The following is an 18,379-nucleotide window of genomic DNA, read 5'->3' as shown; positions in this document are numbered from 1 at the left end:
ATTTTTTCTTTCTTTGAAAAAAATTTTCTTCTTAATATTTTTTATTTTAATAACTTTATTTTATTTTATCTTACTTTATTTTCTTTCTCTCTTTCTTTCTTTCCTTTGTTCCTCCCTCCCTCCTTTCTTTCTTCTTTCTTTCTTTCTTTCTACTTTCTCTCCCTTTTATGCTGAGCTGTGTGGATGAAAGGCTCTTGGTGCTGCAGCCAGGAGTCAGGGCTGTGCCTCTGAGGTGGGAGAGCCAACTTCAGGACACTGGTCCACAAGAGACCTCCCAGCTCCACATAATATCAAATGGCGAAAATCTCCCAGAGATCTCCATTTCAACCAGCACCCAGCTTCACTCAACGACCAGCAAGCTACAGTGCTGGACACCCTATGCCAAACAACTGGCAAGACAGGAACACAACCCCACCCATTAGCAGAGAGGCTGCCTAAAATCATAATAAGTCCACAGACACCCCAAAACACACCACCAGATGTGGAACTGCCCACCAGAAAGACAAGATCCAGCCTCATCCACCAGAACACAGGCACTAGTACCCTCCACCAGGAAGCCTACACAACCCACTGAAAAAGCTTTAGCCACTGGGGACAGACACCAAAAACAACAGGAACTACAAAACTGCAGCCTGCAAAAAGGAGACCCCAAACACAGTAAGATAAGCAAAATGAGAAGACAAAAAAACAGCAGATGAAGGAGCAAGATAAAAACCCACCAGACCTAACAAATGAAGAGGAAATAGGCAGTCTACCTGAAAAAGAATTTAGAATAATGATAGTAAAGATGATCCAAAATCTTGGAAATAGAATAGACAAAATGCAAGAAACATTTAACAAGGACTTAGAAGACCTAAAGATGAAACAAGCAATGATGAACAACACAATAAATGAAATTAAAAATACTCTAGATGGGATCAATAGCATAATAACTGAGGCAGAAGAACAGATAAGTGACGTGGAAGATAAAATAGTGGAAATAACTACTGCAGAGCAGAATAAAGAAAAAAGAATGAAAAGAACTGAGGACAGTCTCAGAGACCTCTGGGACAACATTAAACACACCAACATTCGAATTATAGGGGTTCCAGAAGAAGAAGAGAAAAAGAAAGGGACTGAGAAAATATTTGAAGATATTATAGTTGAAAACTTCCCTAATATGGGAAAGTAAATAGTTAATCAAGTTATGCCAAGACACATATTAATCAAACTGTCAAAAATTAAATACAAAGAAAACATACTAAAAGCAGCAAGGGAAAAACAACAAATAACACACAAGGGAATCCCCATAAGGTTAATGGCTGATCTTTCAGAGGAAACTCTGCCAGCCAGAAGGGAGTGGCAGGACATATTTAAAGTGATGAAGGAGAAAAACCTGCAACCAATATTACTCTACCCAGCAAGGATCACATTCAGATTTGACGGAGAAATTAAAACCTTTACAGACAAGCAAAAGCTGAGAGAGTTCAGCACTACCAAAACAGCTTTACAACAACTGCTAAAGGAACTTCTCTAGGCAAGCAACACAAGAGAAGGAAAAGACCTACAATAATGAAGCCAAAACAATTAAGAAAATGGGAATAGGAACGTACATATCGAAATTACCTTAAATGTAAATGGACTAAATACTCCCACCAAAAGACACAGATTGGCTGAATGGATACAAAAACAAGACCCATATGTATGCTGTCTACAAGAGACCCACTTCAGACCTAGAGACACATACAGACTGAAAGTAAGGGGATGGAAAAAGATATTCCATGCAAATGGAAGCCAAAAGAAAGCTGGAGTAGCAATTCTCATATCAGACAAAACAGACTTTAAAATAAAGACTATTAGAAGAGACAAAGAAGGACACTACATAATGATCAAGGGATTGATCCAAGAAGAAGATATAACAATTGTAAATATTTATGCACCCAACATAGGAGCACCTCAATACATAAGGCAAATACTAACAGCCATAAAAGGGGAAATCGACAGTAACACAGTCATAGTAGGGGACTTTAACACCCCACTTTCACCAATGGACAAATCATCCAAAATGAAAATAAATAAGGAAACACAAGCTTTAAATTATGCATTACACAAGATGGACTTAATTGATATTTATAAGACATTCCATCCAAAAACAATAGAGTACACATTTTTCTCCAGTGCTCATGGAACATTCTCCAGGATAGATCATATCTTGGGTCACAAATTAAACCTTGGTAAATTTAAGAAAATCGAAATTGTATCAAGTATCTTTTCCGACCACAACGCTATGAGACTAGATATAAATTACAGGAAAATATCTGTAAAAAATGCAAACACATGGAGGCTAAACAATACACTACTTAATAACGAAGTGATCACTGAAGATATCAAAGAAGAAATAAAAAACACCTAGAAACAAGTGACAATGGAGAGACAACGACCCAAAACCTATGGGATGCAGCAAAAGCAGTTCTAAGAGGGAAGTTTATAGCAATACAATCCTACCTTAAGAAATAGGAAACACCTCGAATAAACAACCTAACCTTGCACCTAAAGCAATTAGAGAAAGAAGATCAAAATATCCCCAAAGTTAGCAGAAGGAAAGCAATCTCAAAGATCAGATCAGAAATAAATGAAAAAGAAATGAAGGAAACGATAGCAAATATCAATAAAACTAAAAGCTGGTTCTTTGAGAAGATAAGCAAAATAGATAAACCATTAGCCAGACTCATCAAGAAAAAAAGGGAGAAGACTCAAATCAATAGAATTAGAAATGAAAAAGGAGAAGTAACAACTGACACTGCAGAAATACAAAAGATCATGAGAGATTACTATAAGCAACTCTATGCCAATAAAATGGACAACCTGGAAGAAATGGACACATTCTTAGAAATGCACCACCTGCCAAGACTGAATCAGTAAGAAATAGGAAATATGAACAGACCAATCACAAGCACTGAAATTGAAACTGTGATTAAAAATCTTCCAACAAACAAAAGCCCAGGATCAGATGGCTTCACAGGCGAATTCTATCAAACATTTAGAGAATAGCTAACACCTATCCTTCTCAAACTCTTCCAAAATATAGCAGAGGGAGGAACAGTCCCAAACTCATTCTACGAGGCCACCATCACCCTGATACCAAAACCAGACAAGGATGTCACAAAGAAAGAAAACTACAGGCCAATATCACTGATGAACATAGATGCAAAAATCCTCAACAAAATACTAGCAAACAGAATCCAACAGCACATTAAAAGGATCATACACCATGATCAAGTGGGGTTTATTCCAGGAATGCAAGGATTCCTCAATATATTCAAATCAATCAATGTGATAAACCATATTAACAAATTGAAAGAGAAAAACCATATGATCATCTCAATAGATGCAGAGAAAGCTTTTGACAAAATTCAACACCCATTTATGATAAAAACCCTGCAGAAAGTAGGCATAGAGGGAACTTTCCTCAACATAATAAAGGCCATATATGACAAACCCACAGCCAACATCATCCTCAATGGTGAAAAACTGAAAGCATTTCCACTAAGGTCAGGAACAAGACAAGGTTGCCCACTCTCACCACTCTTATTCAACATAGTTTTGGAAGTTTTAGCCACAGCAATCAGAGAAGAAAAAGAAATGAAAGGAATCCAAATGGGGAAAGAAGAAGTAAAGCTGTCACTGTTTGCAGATGACGTGATACTGTACATAGAGAATCCTAAAGATGCTACCAGAAAACTGCTAGAGCTAATCAATGAATTTGGTAAAGTAGCAGGATACAAAATTAATGCACAGAAATCTCTGGCATTCCTATACACTAATGATGAAAACTCTGAAAGTGAAATCAAGAAAACACGCCCATTTACCATTGCAACAAAAAGAATAAAATATCTAGGAATAAACCTACCTAAGGAGACAAAAGACCTGTATGCAGAAAATTATAAGACACTGATGAAAGAAATTAAAGATGTTACAAATAGATGGAGAGATATACCATGTTCTTGGATTGGAAGAATCAACATTGTGAAAATGACTCTACTACCCAAAGCAATCTACAGATTCAATGCAATCCCTATCAAACTACCACTGGCATTTTTCACAGAACTAGAACAAAAAATTTCACAATTTATATGGAAACACAAAAGGCCTCGAATAGCCAAAGCAATCTTGAGAACAAAAAATGGAGCTGGAGGAATCAGGCTCCCTGACTTCAGATTATAATACAAAGCCACAGTAATCAAGACAGTATGGTACTGGCACAAAAACAGAAAGATAGATCAATGGAACAGGATAGAACGCCCAGAGATAAACCCACACACATATGGTCGCCTTATCTTTGATATAGGAGGCAGGAATGTAAAGTGGAGAAAGGACAGCCTCTTCAATAAGTGGTGCTGGGAAAACTGGACATGTACATGTAAAAGTATGAGATTAGATCACTCCCTAACACCATACACAAAAATAAGCTCAAAATGGATTAAAGACCTAAATGTAAGACCAGAAACTATGAAACTCTTAGAGGAAAACATAGGCAGAACACTCTATGACATAAATCACAGCTAGATCCTTTTTGACCCACCTCCTAGAGAAATGGAAATAAAAACAAAAATTAAAAAATTGGACCTAATGAAACTTCAAAGCTTTTGCACAGCAAAGGAAACCATGAACAAGACGAAAAGACAACCCTCAGAATGGGAGAAAATATTTGCAAATGAAGTAACTGAAAAAGGATTTATCTCCAAAATTTATAAGCAGCTCATGCAGCTCAATAACAATAAAACAACCCAATCCAAAAATGGGCAGAATTCCTAAATAGACATTTCTCCAAAGAAGATACACAGATTGCCAACAAGCACATGAAAGAATGCTCAACATCATTGATCATTAGAGAAATGCAAATCAAAACTACAATGAGATATCATCTCACACCAGTCAGAATGGCCATCATCAAAAAATCTAGAAACGGTAAATGCTGGAGAGGGTGTGGAGAAAAGGGTACACTCTTGCACTGCTGGTGGGAATGTGAATTGGTACAGCCACTATGGAGAACAGTATGGAGGTTCCTTAAAAAAGTACAAATAGAACTACCATATGACCCAGCAATCCCACTACTGGGCATATACCCTGAGAAAACCATAATTCAAAAAGAGTCATGTACCAAAATATCCATTGCAGCTCTATTTACAATAGCCCAGAGATGGAAACAACCTAAATGTCATCATCGGATGAATGGATAAAGAAGATGTGGCACATATATACAATAGAATATTGCTCAGCCATAAAAAGAAACGAAATTGAGCTATTTGTAATGAGGTGGATAGACCTAGAGTCTGTCATACAGAGTGAAGTAAGTCAGAAAGGGAAAGACAAATACCGTATGCTAACACATATATATGGAATTTAAGAAAAAAAAAATGTCATGAAGAACCTAGGGGTAAGACGGGAATAAAGACACAGACCTACTAGAGAATGGACTTGAGGATATGGGGAGACTGAAGGGTAAGCTGTGACAAAGCGAGAGAGAGGCATGGACATATATATACTACCAAACGTAAGGTAGATAGCTAGTGGGAAGCAGCTGCATAGCACAGGGAGATCAGCTCGGTTCTTTGTGACCGCTTGGATGGGTGGGTTAGCGAGTGTGGGAGGGAGGGAGACGCAAGAGGGAAGAGATATGGGAACATATGTATATGTATAACTGATTCACTTTGTTATGAAGCAGAAACTAACACACCATTGTAAAGCAATTATACTCCAATAAAGATGTAAAAAAAAAGTTACAAACTGCTTTCCAATGGGGCTGTACCATTTTGTGTTCCCACCTGCAGTGTATGAGGTCCAGTTGTCCACATTGTTGCCAACATGTGATATTGTCTTTTAAACTTTTGCTGTTCTAGTGGATATGTATTGGTATTTGTTATTTTAATTAGCATTTCCCAAATGAATAATGATATTGAACATCTTTTCCTGTGCTTCTTTGCCAGTTGCATATAAAAGTTTTAATTTTTGACAGATGACTAGACCTTTGTCAGATGAAGTCATTGCAGGCTACTCAGGCCAGCTTTCTTCTTTATTGGCAGCCCTGTGCATTCTGACTTTGACTACAGTAGTAGTAAATAAATAGTCTTGCTACGGGCAAAGCTTCACCTCCTTTACATGTGCTAAGAACTCAATGATAGACAGTCACAGAAGGAGGAGCCCTTTCCCTGTAGTGTTTAACCTCCTCAAATGTACTTGATGAAGACTATTTGATGGGACTATTCAGAAACCTTTTCTAGTCTCTGCCCTTATCTATGAGGAGGCCACATTTAAACCTGAGCGTCTTAGTGCCCCTTTGCTTGTCTCGACATACTCTAAGCCCTTGGTTCTCAAAACTCAAGAATACATAAAGAATAACTTGTGAGTGCTTGTTAAAAATGCAGACTTCTGGGGCTTCCCTGGTGGCGCAGTGATTACGAATCTGCCTGCCAATGGAGGGGACACGGGTTCGAGCCCTGGTCCGGGAAGATCCCACATGCCGCGGAGCAACTAAGCCCGTGCGCCACAACTACTGAGCCTGTGCTCTAGAGCCCGTGTGCCACCACTACTGAAACCTGTGCGCCTGGAGCCCGTGCTCCACAACAAGAGAAGCCACCGCAATGAGAAGCCTGCGCACCTCAGCGAAGAGCAGCCCCTGCTTGCCGAAACTAGAGAAAGCCAGCACGCAGCAACAAAGACCCAACACAGCCAAAAATAAAATAGTAAATAATAAAAATAAATACTGGGGCTCCCCCTGCCGATTGATTTAGTAGATATGAATGAGCCCAGGAATCTGCATTTAATTAGCCTCTCCAGCTATTTCTTTTCTTTCTTTTTTTTTTTAAATGAAAGCTTCTTTCTTTCTTTATTTTTGGCTGTGTTGGGTCTTCGTTTCTGTGTGAGGGCTTTCTCTAGTTGTGGCGAGCGGGGGCCACTCTTCATCGCAGTGCGCGGGCCTCTCACTGTCGCAGACTCTCTTGTTGTGGAGCACAAGCTCCAGACGCGCAGGCTCAGTAGTTGTGGCTCATGGGCCTAGTTGCTCTGCGGCATGTGGGATCTTCCCAGACCAGGGCTCGAACCCATGTCGCCTGCATTGGCAGGCAGATTCTCAACCACTGCGCCACCAGGGAAGCCCTCTCCAGCTATTTCTGATCCTGGTTGCCACCGAGGCCAGGGTTTCAGGGAGGTGGGGTCCCAGGCAGGAGCTCATCATTCATTAGCTATTTATTGAGTGCTTACTAGGTGTGAAATATAGGGGTTATGGCCCTTGTTCACCAAGAGTTTACATTGAGGGGGGAAATAAGACTTGAATGCAGATAGGGTAACAGCTGCTTGCTCTCCAGGTTAGAGTTAGACTGTTCTTTCTTGCTTGCTCACATTTCACTTTGTGCAAGTCTCACATTGGTTTAGAATAATTTTTTCTAACTTATTTATTCACTTTTCTCTCTATCTGTGTATTCCTTGAGGGCAAGTGAGCTTCACTGTTGACCTAAAGCATTTTTTTCAATCATCTTTTCCTATTCCTATAACTTTGATTTTGGCAATGACTTCAACCTTAGTACCTTAGCAATGACTCCAACCTTAGCACCTTGCTTGAGGCACTGTATGTTACAAAATGGTTTATCTTATCAATGATGCTTTATTATGTTACTGCTGCCGTAACCATTCCCTTTGTCGTCTATCCATCTTGATGGCCTGGAAGAGAGGTAGCAAAGATCAGACATGCTCCATTGGCTTTGGTTTTCACAGCAGGTGGGACATGACTGTGGTCATGTGGGTGAGATGTCAAGGTGAGTCGGGAAGTACTCTACGGCACAACGTTTGGACTGGAAGTTAGGATGTTCAAAAGGGGGTGGTCCTTAGATTCACATTTATGCAGGCATTGTGACATTCTGAAGACTTATTTGCTCAAGTTCAAGCTGGAAATATATGAGCACATAGGTTAAGTCTCCAAGGAGGAAGAGTGGGCAGTTTTAGATTTAGACCAGTCGGTATCTACTTTTCCTTCTTGAGACTGGAACGATTATAAATTCTCTTCTGGGAGAAGAGAATTGCATTTGACTTGATACTGAGGAAAGTGTGACGGTAAGGATAATTTAACTAAGAATAGTCTTTCAAAACAGTTGAAATTTTGGAGAGAAAGAACTGGTATGGAATGATGGAGAATCAAAAAAATTTAAAGCTATATATGCTTGTATACACTTTGCTTTTAGAATTAAGGCAAACGGTAAAGTGAGCTCAAGAAATGGCTCTAATTGGTTTAGTGTACTGGAATATATAAATGTCTTGAAATATGAGTCACTAATTAAGATTTAGGGATACTTTATTTTGGTGCTGGCTCAAGATGAATTTTTAGTTTAAGTTTTTCTCCATGGTATTCATTTTATATTGAAGTTAGATATTTGGTTGAGATTCCAACAAGTAAATTGTAGGATTTCTTTCTCTGGGCTATTTTGAGTTCTCTCCTCTTTCTGTACACAGGTCTGGTTTTTGGTTTAAGTGACTTTGGTTAATGGGAATTAACACCTAACACCTGATATAGATCTTGAGATTTGCCCAATATTATCCCCAAGTGCTAGAGTTTAAAAATATTTTCGGGTGGTGAGTGAGTGTGTGTGTATGGCAGTGGTCAGGAAAAAGGAGCCAATGAGGGTTTTAGGGGTTGCTTCTTGTCTTAGCCCAGAGGGTGATGGTTGGTGTCATTAGGAGCAGAGGGTTTTTTTTAGATGGGGAGGAATAAACATTTTTAGGATGAATGGCAGCTGGAAGCCAGTGATTGAATCTTGAAGCCCACCATTTTAGGCCTGCCTGAACCTCTTTCCCCACGAGATTACAAATGGTGCGATTAAGCAGGGAGGATGTTGAGGAAGGACCTTTTGGTTTGCTATCCTGGTGATTTTCCCTGGGGTTTCTGCTAGCTTTCTGGCAGGTGTGTTCTGCTTTGTGGAAGAGGAAAGCCCTGTGTTCTCCTTCCAAGGGCAATGTGTCTGCTTTTTTGATTGAGATCTAATTAAACTCTGGACTACTATGTTTTCATAAGCAGTGAGTTGTACCCGTAGGCAATAGAAAAACAGGTAACAAAAGACAGTTATACAGAGAGTGGTTTTCTAGAAGTTGAGTGAAGTGTTGTTTGAGGATTTGAGTGATTTTTTTCTCTCCACAGTGGAAGTGAAATCAAGTGAATGCCATTTTGTTGCCAGGAGCAACTGGGTCTGCTTGGTCCCTTAGCCAGGCAAATACAACACGCTGCTTTGACTTCATTTTGTTTGGGTCTTTTAAACAGAGAAAGATTGGAAGCATCAGAGTGTTTCAGATTAAAAGGCTAAAGATACAGAAGTTCTATAACTGATATAAGAACAAGGAGTCATTTCTTTTTTAAAAAAATTTATTTACTTTTATTTGTTGCAGTGCATGGGCCTCTCATTGCAGTGCCTTCTCTTGTTGCAGAGCACGGGCTCTAGAGCGCAGGCTCAGCAGTTGTGGTGCATGGGCTTAGCTGCTCCGTGGCATGTGGCATCCTCCCAGACCAGGGCTCAAACCCGTGTCCCCTGCACTGGCAGGCGGATTCTTAACCACTGCGCCACCAGGGAAGCCCGAGGAGTCATTTCTTATCCCACTCTGCTCATCTCAAAATCTTTCAACTGTTCCCCATTGCCTCCGTATCACATCCCAATGGGCTGTGCTGAGATATATTGGTCCATTCAGCCTTTGGGGCAGCAGGAACCTGTTAACTGGTCATAGAGGTGGATTTGGCCTAGAGCTGCACAATTCAGAAATTTTCATGTTATCTCCAAGATAGGTAGTATGTTTCACGTGTGTGTTCAAAGTATTTATTAGGTAAAAGTAAACATTTAAAAGCAACCACAGTTTTGGTAACTCTGTTTTGGAATTTTCTTCCTTTTTTTCATATACCAGAAGCCTTAAAAAACAAACAAACAAACAAACAAACAAAAACAGGACCAGGCTCCTAACCTCTGAGAAACCTCAAGCACCTGCTTCACAGGCTTTCACAATATAGTGAAATTTCACAGGCTAATGGAGAAGGCAGACTTCCAGTAACTAATCACACAAAGAATTCATTGAAGTAAGAACTGGGTGCTTCGAGAAGGTATAAGAGCGGTCCTCTCCTATCTGGGCCATCAGGGAGGATTTCCCCACGCAGATAAAACTGAAGAGGCTAGGGGAAGTCAGCCAAGTTTGGGGCAGGAGAGGGTTGACCTAAGGAAGCAGAGGCAGTAAGTATCAATAACCAATTAGTTTTCAGGGACATAGGTGGACTTTAGGATGACTCTCACATTTTGGGTTTGGGCAAGTGGGTGAATGGTGGTAACTGGAGGAAAAATTATTTTCTGGTAATGGATGGGTAGATGATTAGTTCAATGGAGGTGTTGTATAAATATGTGATCTTGTATTATAAGAAGGGCTTAGTTACTCTTGTTAAGTTAGAACTTCACAGTGTATAAGGCACTATATAGGTCCAGTGGGGAAATAGAAGAATAGATTTATGGTTCCTACTTTCAAGGAGCTTATTCTTTTTTTTTTTGCGGTACGCGGGCCTCTCACTGTTGTGGCCTCTCCCATTGCGGAGCACAGGCTCCGGACGCGCAGGCTCAGCAGCCATGGCTCACGGGCCCAGCCACTCCGCGGCATGTGGGATCCTCCTGGACCGGGGCACGAACCCATGTCCCCTGCATCGGCAGGCGGAGTCTCAACCACTGCGCCATCAGGGAAGCCCAAGGAGCTTATTCTTTAATTGCAGTCAAGGAGTTAAATAACCCCTGAAGATTCTAGTAACACTCTAAGACAACAGCAGGAGAAATGTTATAGGCAGTACACAAATGATTGCTAAGTGAATTGTATAGGTGCTTCTTGCTTTTCTGCAATTGGTATCCAAGTAGAATTGCTCATCTGGTTTTACTCTTGTTTTACTTTCATAGTTTGAGATGGGTTGAGGATAGCATGAGCTTGTTTAATAATACTGTGGGTTATTTGCTTTGGAATAACTCATTTTAATTTTAAATTTGTCTCATTTTACAGAAGAGGAAACTAAGGCATGAGAGGTTAAATAACTTTCCCAAAGTCATGTAGCTGGTAAATGGTAAAGTTGGGATTCAGATCTAGTCAACCTGAATCCAAAGTCCCCTCTCCTCAGTTTTTAAAAAATCCTATTCTTTTTATTTTTGATTTTTACTAAATATATCCCCTATCTCCTAATTTTAGACATATATATTGTTTCTAATTTGGTGCCTGTATTTCTGGTTAGACCTTTAGGATAAAGTCCTGGAAGTGGATTTCCTGTACCAAGGAATGCAAAATTTTTAAGGTTCCTTAGAACATATCAAATTCTTTTCCAGAAAAGTTCAAAAAATTTACAGTCGAGATGTACTTTTCAATCCCATGTAGAAGCGTTTTTCAATTTCACGTGGTTGTCTAAGCCAAGACAAATAAGAGGACTCAGTAACACTGTGATAAAGATGGTGGTTAGGATAATGAATCACAGAATCTGTTAGAGCAGGAAGGAACTCCAGGTGTCATCTAGGCCACCTCTTTCTTTATTAATTAAGAGCCAAGGCTCAGAGAGCTTAAGGGACATAGTCCAAACCATACGTCTAACAGAGTCAGAGTTAGGATAAGAAGCTGCTCTTAGCACTGTGTGACACATTGAATCAGAGTCTCTTGATGGTAGGCATGATTCAGGGGTGTGCTGAAATGTCCATCTGGGGTCTCAATTGGAGATTTAACAGACTTTTAGTGTTAGAGTCAGCTTCATAGTTCCCCCTTGAAACTTCACAGTTGTGTCAGAGGGATGTGGAAGTAACTCAGAGGGATCTGCCCCGAACTGAGAGGTCCAGTACCCACCCAAGGAGATAAAGAACTCTTCTGGGCCAGGGGGAACCCTGAAATCCCCTTTCATGAGTTCTCCTGCAGCTGGCCTACTCTGATCCACAGGGATGATTCTGAACTCTCTTTTCGTTATTCTGTAGATGGTACAATATGTTTGAAGAAAGGGCTGCTCACGTAATTCAAAACTCATATAATTCAAAACTGGTTTTCTATAGCACTGACCAAAAAAGAAGGAGGATATTTCTGTTTTTTATTGCTCGATCATGTAGCAATAGTGTAAACAGAATTTACAAATTGATTTGGCTTGGTATCCCTCTGGATAGGCTGGGTTAAGCTGTTAAACCTCAACATTTTAATGACTTAACACAATAAAGGGTTGCTTCTTGCAAAAATCTGATGCAGGCTGGTTGACTGTCTCCTATGTTGCCGATATGCCATGCCAGGGTTGCCAAAGCATGGGAAAAGAGAGTTAAAGGAGCCATATAGTCTCTTAACTGACTCAGCCTGGAAGTGACAAATGCCACAGTCCATTGGCCAGAACTAGAAACGTGGTTCTGACTCAAATGGAGAAGGGGCTGGGAAAAGTGCGTGGAAGAGTACACAGATACTTGATGAGCCCTAATGGTCTCTTCCACACACTTGATGCTTGATACTTTGAAATTACCTGCTTAAAATTTTTTGTAGGCAATTTCATATCATTTCAAGTTTTAAGCATAAAGGTAAAACTTTCCTGTTACTTTCTTTCAAATATGCTTAAAGTGTAAGTGTTGGTTGAGTACACACTATCATTTTTAATAGATCTTTTGAGCTCCCTGTTAAAAACAATGAAACTTTTCAAAAATAGTTGTGAGATTTAGGTAAGTCATTTCACTTCTCTAAACCTGAATCCCAATTGAAAATGTGACTTAGCCCCTCATTCATGGGTATGTTGTGAAAATTAGATTAGAGATCACATGTAAAACACTTGACACAGTGCCTAGAACAAGGTAAGTGTTCAACAAATGTGGATTTTTCCTCTTTTTGGTATTGTTGATATTTAATGGATCTACCACTGTTGACAGTAATACTGGATCCTCTGACTCAGAGGTGTATCCATCATCATCAGAAGATAGTGTACTTTACAGGAATAAGCGATGTTTTGGCCAAATTCTGGAAATGAAATGTCTTCATCTTCTATATGTTCTTATTTTGATAGTCATGGGGGATTTCAAAGGCCATGCTCTCCCTGGAACCTTCTTCTTTATCTTGGGGATTTGGTGGACAACAAAGTGCATTCTGAAATATGCCTTCAAAAAGCACAAGCGGACTTCCTACCTTGATTCCAAAGTATTATTCCATCGAGTAGAAATTTTGGAGGGAATCATAATAGCTGGAATGGCTTTAACTGGTGAGTGACCCTTTTCTGTGTTCTGTCTGCTTTTTGGGGTATTTTCACATGCAAAGAGAAGATTCAATATCAAAACAAGAAATTGCTAAAATAAAATTTTTATTCAAAAATACCGAAATACATATTCTAATTGTAATTTCTATCTGATATAATTTACTAGAAGGTGATACTTCATGTTTATACAAAGGGCTATTCCTTAATGAGTTAGTCATAGCTGTTAACTTGCCTGCGCATTCAAGGTGAATTTCCTTTATAGAATTAGTTGGAGCCTTTAAAATAATTTTGTATCAATTATTCTGATGCCTGAAAGAGTAAACTCTATCAGAAACCATTTTTCAAAATGACACCAAAATAATCAAATGATTATGGGAAGGCTTCAATAATAAATCATTGCCGATAGGCTGTCCAGACGGTCAGGCTGAAGAAAACTTATCTCCTGCGCTCATCCTCTTTGTGTGATTACTAAATTAGAGAGGGAGGTTGGGCCAGATGATTGTAAGGCCTTTCCATTGGCTCCATGATTCTGTAAAAATGTTCTGTGTTTTTAAAGTTTTAAAGAGAGGGATTTCGTTGCCAAATTCTATAGATTAATAAATAAAGCAGCATCTTCAAGAAAGCTTAAATGTGTAACTGACTAGACTCTATGCTGTATCTGTCTGTGCTTTCTCGGTTATCCTTAATTGGGGAGAAGCTGAACTCTAGCATTTTAATCCTGAACCAAGCACAACTCCCTACCCAAAGACATAGTGTATAAGAAGGAAGTAATCAGATGCCATAGAACTAATCTCACAAATCTAAATCCAAAATTACTCAGGATTTATCTAGTCATTAAATTAAAATAGGAACTAAGACCGTCAGTGGAACTGATCGGGGAACTCAGTGGAACTAAGATCATTAGCTTTGAAGATCTGAAATAGCTGTTTGACTAAATTGGCCATCTTTGACTAAAAGTGATTATCCAAACCAGTATTTGAAGCTCTAAAACCAGCCTAAAGAACCAGTGCTCAGCTGTTAGGGAACAGCCCCGAAAGATGAATCAATGTCATAAAAGGACACTATATTGGACTAAGCAGTAGGCTGATCCTTCTGCATCTTCCTGCTTTCTCAATAAAGTTATGGAAAGATTGCTTAAAGTGTGCTATGTCCCTCCGTAGGCATGCTTGGAGAACAGTTTATTCCTGGAGGACCGCACCTGACCTTATATGACTACAAAGAGGGCCAGTGGGTCCAACTCCTGGGCTGGCATCATTTTACCATGTACTTCTTCTTCGGGCTGCTGGGTGTGACAAACATCTTATGTTCCACCATCAGGTCACTTCCTGCCTCCTTTACCAAGTTAATGTTAGCAAATGCCTTATTTGTGGAGGGTAAGTATGAGTATTTTCATATACCTTTCACTATTATTGGACATTTGTCTAGCCCTTTACAATAATACTCCTTTAGTGTCCTGGTGCAGCCTTGACCCACAGGGCCATCTGTTTGGGCCATGGTGAGCTATTGAGATGTCCTAGACAGTATGCCCAAGTTTTTCCTTCCCTACTGACTTATTTAGTATAGCTGGACAAGCGCAATCATTCAATGTGTTTTATTCATATTTCACATCTGTCTTAAAGAACCACCTACCATGGTTATTTATCTCTGGTTTATCCTGGAGATTATCATTATTTCCATCTTTAACATGTGAAACTGAGCTCAGAGTAGTGAAGCATATATATCCTCAAACGAAGAGACCACTCACAGCAGAGTAGCTTCCATACCTACAAACTAGCCTTTTTAATATTGATATAGTAAAACTCCACCATTACATGATAAGCAGGGTCCAAAAAATTCAGTCACAGAAAAATGAGGTCCTAACATTTTTTTGTTCAGTTGGCCTCCCTGTTACTGTATAAGGAAACACTGAAAACAAGTATTTAATGATTTGTTTTCATTTATTTCATATGTAAAGGATAGATTGATCATAGAACTGAAAAAGCCCCCAGTTATCAGGAGGCAGTCATTTCCTAACGTCCACCTTGCCTCCCACGTCTAAAGGTAAGAGCTTTTGCCAAACGCTCTTTGAAAACAAGAGCTAGATAAAAGTTGGGCACCAACAACTAAGCATGATTCTCATTATCTCAGGATGTTACCATATTTTGAATGAACATCCTTTCCTCCTCATCCAAATGAAAAGAATGAAGCTGAAGCTGGAATCTGTCCATGGGATTAAAAAATGTAGCTAGCTACTACTTCTTGGAAGCTTCCAGAGAATCTTGTCGTACCCATCAAAGTGCACTTTTATGATTTGTGTGTATATCTGCTGCCTCCAGTGGACTGAATTCCTTAAGGCGAGGCTTTGTCTCATTCCTCTGCCTATTCACCCTAACTCCTGCTGCCCTACCCATATCATGCTTATTATTCATCCTTTTGCATAAGAGGTGCTTTGAAATATAGTTGGTTGAAAATGTCATAACATATTGGAGGAGAGAAGAAAGGTTGGGGAAGGGAAAAGGAGCTTTCAAAGATTCCATCCTAAAGAGGTAGCGGTGACTCCAAAAATGGTAGAGGTTTCCATTATTGTGGGAAGCAGTGGGCACCTGATATTTCGGACAGAGAAATGTGTGTGTTTGTAAAGTTTTGTGTCGAGAGAGAGAGAGAGAGAGAGAGAAACAGTAGGTAATTTCATTGAAAAAGACAAACTATTTTTTCTCCCTGTATCAGGTTTTGTCTTCTACAATCACACTCATGGTCGGGAGATGCTGGACATGTTTGTGCACAAGCTTCTGGTCTTGGTCATCTTTTTGACAGGCCTGATTGCCTTCTTGGAGCTGTTCATACTGACCAATATAACTGTGGAACTTCTGCGGATAAGCTTTTTCCTACTTCAGGGAAGCTGGTTCTGGCAGGTGAGTTGGACCTCCAATTAATGTACCTGGTATCTCCACTGATAACCTTCTGTCTTTGATTGGTGGGTGTTTTGCTCTAGAACCCAGAGACTTCCTTCTGATGTGCTGCTGGTAGTGAGAATGTGGACCTTTGAGAGGTGATGTTTCTTTGAGTGGCCTGGTGGCCCTGGTGGGAACGGTGATAGAGCAGCAGGGAAGGAGGTTGGGTGTGTACATTTTCATCACACACCTGAGTATCCATTTTGTAGGAACTCTGAGCCAGTGATTTTAGCTGGAAGCAGTTTCTGATGCTAAAGCAGCTTAAAGCCTAATGGGTAATAAGCTCTAGAAACATATGGAAGGCAGGAAAGGGAGGAAATTATTATGTACTGAGAAACAATTATGTGCCGGCCACTGTATGGGACTTTTACACGCACATTGTTTCATTTTGTCCTCATGATGATTTGGACGTTAGGTATTATCATCCCCAGTTTACTGACAAAGAAGACTCAGAGAGACCAAGTTACTTTCCCAGGATCACACAGTAATGGAGCTAGCACCTAAATGTGGGTCTGTCTGACTCCAAATCCCAGGCACTTTCCATTTTACTGTTGACTCCCTGACGTTGGAGTGTTGAAAACATGTATTCCAATCAGTGAACATATACTTTATAGAGACTGATAAATCATAATCCAACATACATATATAGATGTAAAGAAAGTCTGGGATGAAAGGTGAATGTGGTTTAATCAGGGAAGATTTCTTAGAGATTTTTAGTCACTAAAGTGCAGCGATTTGGGATGAGGAGGTTATTCCAAGGATTTGCATTTCAGCGAGGAGTGGTAAGAAAGCACTGGTAGGCAAGAGGAAGAGAAACATCATGGTCAAAGCATCATGGCTAGGAAAGATGTGATATTTAAGCTTATGGGGGACTAGAAAGGCTGTTGGAACAGAGGCTAGTAAAGAGAGGACTAGATTCAGGGCTTATTTTTATTTTAATTTAATGTATTTATTTATTTTTGGCTGTGTTGGGTCTTCGTTTCTGTGCGAGGGCTTTTTCTAGTTGTGGCTAGCGGGGGCCACTCTTCATCGCAGTGTGCGGGCCTCTCACTGTCACGGCCTCTCTTGTTGCGGAGCACAGGCTCCAGACGTGCAGGCTCAGTAGTTGTGGCTCACGGGCCTAATTGCTCTGCAGCATGTGGGATCTTCCCAGGCCAGGGCTCGAACCCGTGTCCCCTGTATTGGCAGGCAGATTCTCAACCACTGCGCCACCAGGGAAGCCCAGGGCTTATTTTTGAAGGAAAAATGGTATAGAAAAAATAACAAATACCTTATCATGTGATAAAATTGATAATCGGTGAATTTAACCAGTTGGTATACAGAAGTTGTTCTGTGAGATTATTTATCATCTGCTGGGAAGCGAAATAGAATGGCATGTAAAACATGATTATGTATTCTATATCTCTTGATTGGAATGTTTTGCTATGTACGTGTATTGCCAATTCAAAACTAAAAATAAATTAAAAAAAATTTAAAAGTGATAACTTCCGGTCAAGATGACACAGTGAGTTTATGCTTCAGTGTATCTCCTCTGCTTCAAACATATAACAGTGACACATAAACTATCAAAAATACCTATAAAATAAAAAAGAAATCAAAAGAAGAGAAAAGTAAATGAAAGTAAGAGACTAAAAAATACGTAGTTGCAATTAAACAACAGACAAAAATAGAGCAAGCCACCTGTGGTCCAGACACAGAATAGAAATGCAGAGCCAGAGTAGAGCTGGGCTGCAGGCCTGAGGGCTCCAGGTCTAGGGTAGACATGGCAGTTGGTTCTTTGGCTCCAGGGGAGCTAAAAGGAAATTGAAGGGTTCCTCTTGATGTGGGGATAAAACCAGGTTCTTGGAACTCTTTTTAGTTATATGTTTACATATTCTCTACTCCTAATTGCTTTTCATCCATCTGATCTTTCGCTTTCTGATAGAGGTCTGTTAAAATTTTATCTTATAGTTATGGATTTGTTAATTTCTCCTTATTTTCAATTTTTTCTTTAATGTCATGTATTCTGCTGTATTCTGCTTCTGCCCTTCTAGTTTTTTGAGTTGAATGTTCACTTATTTTCAGTTTTTCTTGTTTTTAAATAAATACACCTAAGGCTATAGAATTTCTTCTATACACTACTGTAGCTACCTCCCGTGAGATTTGGTGTGTGGTAGCTTTCACTCTTGGGCAACTTGTTTTTTTTTTAACATCTTTATTGGAGTACAATTGCTTTACAATGGTG

At 39.7% G+C, this 18,379-nt stretch overlaps 1 protein-coding gene across 8 annotated transcripts in view; it reads left to right on the top strand.

The window, feature by feature from the left end:
- Positions 1–18,379, top strand: part of TMEM45A (transmembrane protein 45A) — a 105,985-nt gene that overhangs the window by 52,286 nt on the left and 35,320 nt on the right. For 7 of the 8 annotated variants that reach the window (XM_004272604.3, XM_049710077.1, XM_033433309.2 and 4 more), the window contains 3 exons: positions 13,040–13,231; positions 14,386–14,598; positions 15,932–16,116. In XM_004272604.3, coding sequence (XP_004272652.1) covers positions 13,042–13,231; positions 14,386–14,598; positions 15,932–16,116 — 588 coding nt within the window. In that variant the 5' untranslated portion in view covers positions 13,040–13,041. Of the gene's footprint in view, positions 1–10,064; positions 10,085–13,039; positions 13,232–14,385; positions 14,599–15,931; positions 16,117–18,379 lie in introns of those variants that run through there. The other variant, XM_033433310.2, reaches the window with a different exon arrangement.

Source organism: Orcinus orca, chromosome 5 (assembly GCF_937001465.1).
Source record: "Orcinus orca chromosome 5, mOrcOrc1.1, whole genome shotgun sequence".
Classification (NCBI taxonomy): Eukaryota; Metazoa; Chordata; class Mammalia; order Artiodactyla; family Delphinidae; genus Orcinus; species Orcinus orca.
The sequence above is the reverse complement of the archived record's forward strand: the minus strand, read 5'-3'. Positions and strand labels throughout refer to the sequence as shown.